Source organism: Meles meles, chromosome X (assembly GCF_922984935.1).
Source record: "Meles meles chromosome X, mMelMel3.1 paternal haplotype, whole genome shotgun sequence".
NCBI classification, from domain to species: domain Eukaryota; kingdom Metazoa; phylum Chordata; class Mammalia; order Carnivora; family Mustelidae; genus Meles; species Meles meles.
The window spans coordinates 30,288,956-30,298,949 of NC_060087.1; the positions used below are offsets into that span (position 1 = coordinate 30,288,956).

Sequence of the window (9,994 nt, forward strand, 5' to 3'; positions counted from 1 at the left end):
GAGAAAATGGAAAGTATTAAAGAGTTACCCATCTCAGCAAACTGAAAATCTAGCAGGGTAAATTCCACTGGTTTCAAGGCCTGGGAATAATCCTCTGTGATTTTTGAGTCCGCAATCTGTCCTTAAGGCTCCTCTCTCTGAGTCATTCTTCCTTTTTCATAAAGGGTAACTCATGTTTGAGCTAGGTAATTTTTATCAGTCTGTTTACCATCTATAGTATTTTGTGAGTAAAATGACCATCTTTTATTTTGGCTCTGTCACACTTTTAATCCTAGATGGCAGTGTTTCTGCTAGTATAAAATTCTAAAGAAACTTATGGGTTAACCAGATATGTCACAAGAATTCATTCCTTTTGACAAGAGACTCCTTCATAGGTTTTTCTTCAATACTTCCGTCTCTATTTTTGTCTTCTACTAAGATGGCTGAGGGACTGTATGTGTCACAAACTTAGCATCTTAAAACACAACTCAATACTCTTGTCATTTTGGTCTTTCAAAGGTATTAGCAAAAACTCTCCACCATACACTGTTTTTTCACTAAAGCACTTTTTTTAACAGTGACTCTTCATTTTAACATCTTTTGCAACCAGGACAAGCTAAGAATTTCCCAAAACATAATGTCTTGGTTCCTTTTTGTTTAACAGTTCTTCCCTCAAGTCATCTTTTTCCTCTTATATTTTGCTATAAACAACAAGGAGATACTAGACTTTGCCTTTTAAACTTTATTAGGAAATCTCAGCTAAGTAGCCAGCTTCAGCACTTAAACTTCTGCTTTCCTCATAACTAAAGGGAAAAATTCTTACTAAATTTTCCATCACTATATAATAAAGATTCCCTTTCCTCCATTTTCCAACATGTTCTTCATTCTCTTCTATGCCTCCAACAACAGAACTTTTAACATTCATGTTTCTGTTATCAATTTGTTTTTGAGTAAGTAGTCTCTAATATGTTTTATCTACCAAACTCCTCATTTCCTTCTAAGTTCTCAATAGAAAAAGCATTAACATCTACATTTCTGCTAACAATCTGTTCAAGACAATGTAGGCATTTTCTATCATGCTTCTCAAAATTGTCCATCCTCTGCCCACTGCACAACTGCAAAGCTATATAAACAATGTTAGGTAACTGTTATACTAGCACCCCACTTCCAGATACCAAAATCTGTATTAGTTTCCATTAACCCAGTAATTAGAACTCACTAAGTTAATTAAACAGTTACATGAAGCAGTGTCTTTACATAACACTGTCTAACCAAAAAAGTAGAGTTACCCTAAGGGTAGTCTTTAAATCTAGGGCCAACACAGCCAAATATATATCACAGAAGGAGATGTCATCCCTCAAACAATGCTCCCATTCCATGCTGCAGTCTAGAGGAACTTCATAACCTAATTCTAAAAAAACACATTTACCAATCCCATGGTATCCATGGTCCATCAATGTACCTCCTTTCTTTATATCATACTAATAACCTAACTATATAAAACTTACCGTTGAAGGCACTATGACTCCATTATCATACTATCCCTGTAAAATTCATGCATAAAAAATCACCACTTGTTTCTATCCCAAATCCACAATTTCCTATGACTTATGGTTTTCACTCTTAACCATTTTGTGCAACATCAAAACCTGTACTATCTCTCCAAACCCGTCAGAAACTGGAGGAGCTGTAGGACATTTACTGATTTCTGTAAGACATATTTTAATATACAAAGTACCAACACAACCTTTGTCCCAATACACACCGGTCACAAGAAGAAATTTCTGACTCAGAAAATATTTACACCATCCAAATTTCAAACCCTAAAAACCAATTTATCAGATTGCCCAAGTTTATAAAAGTAGTCAGCTACATTACAGTTTTCAAAAATTTCTTACAACTATTCCTATCCATAGCATTTAACCACCCTCCATCATACCTCAGCATTCAGCACCAGCATTCATTACCCAATACAATATATGACGAAGGACAAGAAGTCATAATATAAGAAAAATATGATATGATATTGCACTGAATTCACAACCATTTCAACCTGTGTAACAATGGAAAATATACAGATCAACAGTCTGGTCAAGATACTCAACCAGTGGACTCTCTGTGCCACTTTGACTAGACTGAAGGAATTTGAGAGAGTGAAGTTTTCAGCTCTACTTTTGGTTTCTTTAAGCCATAAAACCCCCTTCCTGTATCAAGTTTCTGACAACCATGATTCCAACAGACTCTGCCCTACCTACATTTTTGGTCAATCTTTATTCAAATATAAACTCCTGCCCCAGTGATCTTGACCTCTTAGAATCATTGTTCATTTATGGCTCCTCATTATCTCTGAATGGACATAACACAACCTTCGAGAAGAATGTACAGAACAGAAAGAAATAGAAGCTACATTTCAATTTTTCCCCTAGGAAAGATCTCTGTGAGTGTGTTCCTGAATGTAGAGATAAATGCTGAGCAAGGTGAATTTTTTTAATCTGATATATTATTTTTTCTGCATATCATATTCTAACTGGTAGGAAAATAGATATAAAAATATGAAATCTAGATGTAGTCTTCAGGACCAGATCCGAATATAGATCAAAGTACAAGTTTGTTATTTAATAACAAATATTTGTTTCATTAAAATCTTCAAATTAAAAAAAAAAGAAATCCTCAAATGTATGGACTGAAATTTCAGCTTTAGTTAGTTTACCAAAGGTTTTATGAAATACTCAAATTGTAAATTTAAAATTTAAACTATCTTTGGCAGTGCTGCTAATGCCCCAGCAGAGAAGCTGAGGCCACCATCCAATTTGAAATATTTAAAGTAGATACAGAACTCCTTCAGCAATGCAGACAATTAAGTACATTTTTGTAGGTGTATAGTGCTGTTGGTAAAAACATGTCTCCTTATATCCTACACAACAAACAAATTTCCATATGAGTATGTATGGACTGCTTTTGACAACTATGCAGTTACAGTTATGATTGGTGGAGAGCTATATACTTTTGGACTTTTTGATACTGCAGGGCAAGAGGATTATGACAGATTAGGACCACTGAGTTATCCACAAACCGATGTATTTCTAGTCTGTTTTTCAGTGGTTTCTCCATCCTCATTTGAAAATGTGAAAAGTGGGTGCCTGAGATAACTCACCACTGTTCAAAGACTCCTTTCTTGCTTGTTGGGACTCAAACTTGTCTCCGAGATGACCCCTCTACGACTGAGAAACTTGCCAAGAACAAACAGAAGCCCATTATTCCAGAGACTGCTGAAAAGTTGGCCCAGGACCTGAAGGCAGTCAAGTATGTGGAGTGTTCTGCACTCACACAGAAAGGCCTAAAGAATGTATTTGATGAAGCAATGTGGGCTGCTCTGTAGCCTGCTGGACCGGAGAAGAGCCGCAGGTGTGTGCTGCTGTGAACGTCTCTCTAGAGCCCTTTCGGCACAGCTGGTGTCAGCATCATACTAAAAGCAATGTTAAATCAAACTAAAGATTAAATTTAAAATTCATTTTTGTAATAATGACAAATGCCCTGCACCTACCCACATGCACTTGTGTGAGACAAGGCCCATAGGTGTGGTCCCCTCCCCGCTCTCAGTACTCGTAAATTTGAGTAACTGTGTATTGTCAGAAAAGTGATTAGTACTAGATATTGTGGGGGTTTTTTTGTTTCAAAAACAAATTTTTTGTTTTGTTTAAAAGCAAGGCTAGCTTGTGATGACTCTGTAACAAACTAATTTGGGTTGTTGAACCTGCCCCTGGGTTCTATCCACTCTGGATAATGATCTGGGACATTTAGGTGTTTTTTTGTTGTTGTTGTTCTGTTTTTTGTTTTGTTTTTTAATTTTTTCTGGGGGTTGGGTACGGGGAGTGTGTGTGGGTTTTGTTTTTATTTAGTCATGTTTTGTTTTTTGCAGTTTTATGGTTTTATTAACACAAATATGACGTGCACAACAAGCTGTCTATTCATTTTCTTCGCTGCGCAGCCTGGCGTTGGGATTGGTGACTCTGATTGCCAGCTGGGCTGCTCTTTCCACAATAGCTTTGCGGTTCTTGGAGGAGACGTTGTGAGCAATCTCTGCACAGTAAGATTTGTTGCACATCAGCAGCACTTCAAGCTCCTTGACATTGTGCACTAGGAACTTCCTGAAGCCACTGGGCAACATGTGCTTTGTCTTCTTGTTGCTCCCGTAACCAATGTTGGGCATCAAGATCTGGCCCTTGAATCTTCTGCGCACCCTATTGTCAATGCCTCTCGGCTTCCGCCAGTTGCGCTTAATTTTGACATATCGGTCTGACTGGTGCCGGATGAACTTCTTGGTCCTCTTTTTAATGATCTTGGGCTTCACCAAAGGTCTGAGGGCAGCCATGATGCCCAGTAACAGATGGCTGCCACCTCCGCAGGCAGCGCCGAGGAAGAGAGGGGTATTTAGTCATGTTTTTAAAATTCATTAACCACTGGACAGGCCTTAAGGGGAGGAGGATGGATTGATTTCACATTCTACTTCCTAGATCTAGTTTAGAAAACTTGTTCTCCACCTGGTACTCTTAAGAAGGAGTATAGTAAATGCCTCATTTAATAACATACTCCTTTTTGAAAGCTGCCTTTTCTCTCCACCCTTTACTAGGTCCAGTATCTGATGAAACTCATGAGACAGGGTGGAACCGGTCTTGCCCCTCCTATTTTCTTTTTTTTTTTTTCCATTTTATTTATTTTTTCAGCGTAACAGTATTCATTGTTTTTGCACAACACCCAGTGCTCCATGCAAAACGTGCCCTCCCCATTACCCACCACCTGTTCCCCCAACCTCCCAGCCCTGACCCTTCAAAACCCTCAGGTTGCCCCAACGTCCCACCCATGACCCTTCAAAACCCTCAGGTTGTTTTTCAGAGTCCATAGTCTCTTATGGTTCACCTCCCCTTCCAATTTTTTTTTTTTTTAATAAACATATAATGTATTTTTATCCCCAGGGGTACAGGTCTGTGAATCGCCAGGTTTACACACTTCACAGCACTCACGATAGCACTTACCCTCCCCAATGTCCATAGCCCCCTCCCCCTCTCCCAATCCCACCTCCCCCTCTGGGGGGAGGCCCCTCCTCTTTTCTACAGTGCGCTATATATATGACCATGACTTTGAAGGAAATTTGTTTATTATTTGCTAGTTTTTTTAATTTCTTTTTTTTTAATATTTTATTTATTTATTTAACAGAGAGAGACACAGTGAGAGAGGGAACAGAAGCAGGGGGAGTGGGAGAAGGAGAAGCAGGCTTCCTGCCAAGCAAGGAGCCCCATGTGGGGCTCGATCCCAGGACCCTGAGATCAAGACCTAAGCCAAAGGCAGAAGTTTAGCAACTGAGTCACCCAGGTTCCCCTTTAATTTAATTTCTAACTTCTTTCACTGATAAATGTAAAAAGTATTGCACATTTTGAAATATACCAATCGAGTACAGAATTTTTTTTTCTTTTTTTTTTTTTTTAAGATTCTATTTATTTACTTGACAGAGAGAGACCACAAGTAGATAGAGAGGCAGGCAGAGAGAGAGAGGGGGAAGCAGGCTCCCCGCTGAGCAGAGAGCCCGATGCGGGACTCGATCCCAGGACCCCGAGATCATGACCTGAGCCGAAGGCAGCGGCCCAACCCACTGAGCCACCCAGGCACCCTCGAGTACAGAATTAAAAACATTTTCCCTGTCTAATAAATAAATATAAAAAATAAAATTTAAACTATCTTTGACACAATACACAGCCACATACACACTTAAAATAAATAAATAAAATTTCTAGTGATGATTATATAAAGTCCACATCTGCAATAGACTGTGTGTTAAGTTGCAAGAGCCAATAATGATATTACCATACAATCATGAATTTCAAATTCTATATTAAGAAGAAAAATGTTCACAAATATATCCTAAGTTCTTTCATCATTTTATCTGAAATTAATATGTAAAAGAACCATACAGAAATTCCAACATTAATAGGCACTGGGATGTTTTGCTCCTACTTGGTTTTTCTGAGTGTTATAAGTTAATCGGGTTCTTAAAATTATTTTATTTTGATATACACATATTATCAATAATATTAAAGCAAGTCAAATAGTAGGAATATCAGTTAAAATTCTGTATTCTTAATACCCACCACCTGACCAGGTGGTGGGTATTAAGGAGGGCACATATTGCATGGAGCACTGGGTGTGGTGCAAAAACAATGAATCCTGTTACGCTGGAAAGAAAATTTTAAAAAATTATGTGTTCTTGGTAATCCTCTTCTGTTCTTCTTCTTTTTTTTTTTATTTATTTATTTGACAGAGAGAGATCACAAGTAGACAGAGAGGCAGGCAGAGAGAGAGAGAGGGAAGCAGGCTCGCTGCTGAGCAGAGAGCCCGATGCGGGACTCGATCCCAGGACCCCGAGATCATGACCTGAGCCGAAGGCAGCGGCTTAACCCACTGAGCCACCCAGGCGCCCCTGTTCTTCTAAAATGAGAATTATGTAAGTCTACCAGTACTGAGATTCTAACAAGTGGATAGCAGTTTAAGAGTAAAGCTTTCTGGGTAACTGGGTGGCTCAGTCAGTTAAGCACCTGCCTTCAGCTCAGGTCAGGTCCTGGGATGGAGTCCCATATTGGATTCTCTGCTCCACAGGGAGTCTGCTCCTTCCTGTGCCCCTCCTCCCACTCATTCTCTCAATATCATGCTCTCTCTCTCTTTCAAATTAATAAATAAAATATTTTTTAGAAAAGAGTAAAGCTTTCTTTTTTCCAGGTGTGTGGGCGGGGTCCATAATTTCTTCACTTGAAATATTTTTTCTTTTCAGTTTTATTTTAGCATATATTATTTGAAAACATAGCACATATATTTCATAAGATAGTTTAACAAATAGTTATTAAACAATCATGAAACTACTGTTCAAGTAAAAAACAGTATCACCAATCAGCCCAAAATTACCCATTTATCCCTTTCCGATGTGAAGAACTTCCTCACCTTATCCTGTTATTTTGGAAGTAATTTCTTTATTATCATTACCATTTTGTAACCAGTGATGCACCACTAACTAATATTTTATTTCTATGGTAATAAAATAAAAGTATTTGTTGTTTCATGTCATTTTCTTTCAATAGTATGTTGCTAAGATTCAACAAGTGGTGTGTATCTATAGTTCATTCATTTTTATCAATAAATATATTCCAATTTCTCTCTGTTTATCCAATGTGTTTATCCATTCTACAAAGAGTAGGATGTTTCCAGTTTTTGGCCATTAAATTTAATGTTGGGAATACTCTATGAATGTGTATCTAGTATATATGTGTACTTAGGTCTCTAGGGTAGCACTATCTAATATAACTCCTGCATTGACTGAAATGTTCTGTTTCCACTGTCCAATAGAGTAGCCAGCAGCCACTTGTGGTTTTTGAGCACTTCAAATATGGTTAGTGACAATGTGGTGTTGAATTGTTTATTTTATCTTATTTCATTAAATTTACATTTAAATAGACACATGTGAATAGTAGCTACCACTGGACAGCATAGATAAACTTGACTGTTATGTTAGCATTAATGACCACAAGGGTCAAGGGGTGGAAAAACTACTTCTGACTGATGTCAAGTCACAGTCAGATGAAGAGAGAACTTATATGGCAGTCTGCATTATATGTAAAATTAAAATGACAATGCAATTTACAGATTGTCAAGTTTCTAATGTAAAATTGATAGCATCAAGTGAAAATGAGAAAGACTTTAAGAATTGGAATGTGGATCTCTAGAGAAATAAAACAAAAAATATATGAAACAAACTTCTAAGTCTGTCTGATGTTCCCTTGCTGTAGGAAGCCGATCCTCCTTCTGTGAACAAAGAGACAAGGCTTCACTTATGGTAAGGTAATATAACATCAACTGAGGCAATTGTCTTGCAGGAGGAAGAATATTCTGCTCAAGCTCCATCACAACCACTCTTTATTAATTCTAGAACTATAAATACAGTTAGACATTGGCCTATTCTGGAGAATAAGTGCTAAGTCAGTCCCAGAAAGAAATCATTTGTACTCCAAAAATATTTCAATAGTGTGGAAAATACTTGCAAAAATAGATTCTAAGGGAAGCTTTGGTCTAAGCCAAGTAAAATTTTTTTTTAAGATTTTATTTATTTATTTGACAGAGAGCGATCACAAGTAGACAGAGAGGCAGACAGAGAGAGAGAGAGAGGGAAGCAGGCTTCCTGCTGAGCAGAGAGCCCGATGTGGGACTCGATCCCAGGACCCTGAGATCATGACCTGAGCCGAAGGCAGCAGTTTAACCCACTGAGCCACCCAGGCGCCCCAGCCAAGTAAAATATTTTAAATTTTTGGACCAGGCTGATTTATTGATACAGATACACCTACCAAAATTTGGGGATTAAATATATTAAGGTTAACTGGAAGTGGCTTTAAGAAATTACTTGATTGGGGGCGCTTGGGTGGTTCAGTGGGTTAAAGCCTCTGCCTTCGGCTCAGGTCATGGTCCCAGGGTCCTGGGATCGAGCCCCGCATCAGGCTCTCTGCTCAGCAGGGAGCCTGCTTCCCTTCCTCTCTCTCTCTGCCTGCCTCTCTGCCTACTTGTGATCTCTGTCAAATAAATAAAATCTTAAAAAAAAAAGAAATTACTCATTGGTTAAGTTGGATTTGCAATGGCTTACATTCAATGAAGCTGAGATACTAGAACTTTCACAGCATATTGTAGAAGAAATATAAGAGGTTATGGAGTTAGGGATACTGTAGTAGATTTATCATCTGTATACTATATAGCCACCCCAAACACTATAACCTTTGAGAGGGCCCAGAAGACATGCCCTTTGCTAAGACATTGTGAAGTACCTTCAGATGGGAGTATGAACTTCTTGGAAATATTCTATACTAGCTTTTTTCTATGTAATGCAAACAGTAGAAGATGCCACCATTGAACAAGGTTCCCTATTTCATTGGGGATGATGGTTTTCCAGAATGACAAAGACCAAATATTTAACTGTCAGAGATAAGGTTGGTACACTTTTCAAAACAGGCAACAGAAACAAACTTGTAATTGCAATATTTTGACCTATTGGATCTTTGGCAGTAACTTTTTATTCATATGAATTTTATAGATGGCAGTCTATGAACATATTGTTTCAGCTGCAAAACAGAGAAATATCTACATCTTATAACCAGAATTCTGACTTGAGTTGCCAAAATGAAAGTCACTCAGTTTCTAGACTTAAGTTCACAGACGTAAAGACTTTTGACTGATGAAGAGGCCAGGCCTCCTTGAGAAAGAACCCTGAAGGACTGTGACCCTTCAAGCCTTCCCAAAAGTGATCTATAGCCATTTGCAAAGGTTATTTTATAGTGGAGAATGGAGAGTATCCATACGTTTCATGGATTACTAGATACTGATCTGAATTGGCAATAATTTCTGGACAAAAAAAACAAATGTCACTCTGGTCTATTAGGCAAAGTGCATATATGGAAGTCAAGTGATAAGAGTAGAATTGGCTCAAATCAGCCTCCTATAGAGCCAGCAGAAGAAAAACTCAGCTTGTGGCTACTTTGTCCAGTTCCTGAATATGTACTGTCCCATGAACCACGGGTGACAGACTAGGAATGGCTAAATTCAGGCGTCCTGACTTCTTTTCTCTGCCAGGAAAATAAACCAAAAGGAATTCTGATTCCCAGAGGAAACTCCATTAGTCTTATTTATCCAAGACTTGAAAAATACATACTCAATTTAATTCACTTATTTGGCCAATGCATATCTCAGAAATTAACTTGAATTATTATTAAAATAGATTTTTTTTAAATTATAGCTGCTATTATAACTGTGGCATCTTAACTGGAACAAGTGAACACAGCCCTGGCAAGGGTACATGACTATTAATTTGGCAAGTTCTTTTATCTCTACACCAATCTGCAAGGAGCAACAGCAGAAGTTAATTTTCACTATACTGTTTCAGAGCTATGTCAGTATGTTCACTTTCTGCCACAGGAAGGTTGAAAGAGATGTT

The 9,994-nt window shown here is 38.0% G+C and overlaps 1 protein-coding gene and 1 pseudogene across 1 annotated transcript; one reads left to right on the plus strand and one right to left on the minus strand.

Moving 5' to 3' along the window:
- The first annotated feature begins 418 nt into the window (after nt 1–418).
- On the plus strand, nt 419–3,473 carry LOC123934580 (annotated as a pseudogene).
- Nucleotides 3,474–3,888: 415 nt separating this feature from the next.
- LOC123935080 (60S ribosomal protein L32-like) lies at nt 3,889–4,402 on the minus strand. Its single transcript, XM_045995523.1, has one exon. The coding sequence runs from the start codon at nt 4,349–4,351 to the stop codon at nt 3,944–3,946; it is 408 nt and encodes a 135-aa protein (XP_045851479.1). The 5' UTR covers nt 4,352–4,402; the 3' UTR covers nt 3,889–3,943.
- Nucleotides 4,403–9,994: the final 5,592 nt, after the last annotated feature.

Coding starts and splice junctions, on each gene's coding strand:
- LOC123935080 (XM_045995523.1), bottom strand. CDS start 4,351: ATGGCTGCCCTCAGACCTTTGGTGAAGCCCAAGATCATTAAAAAGAGG.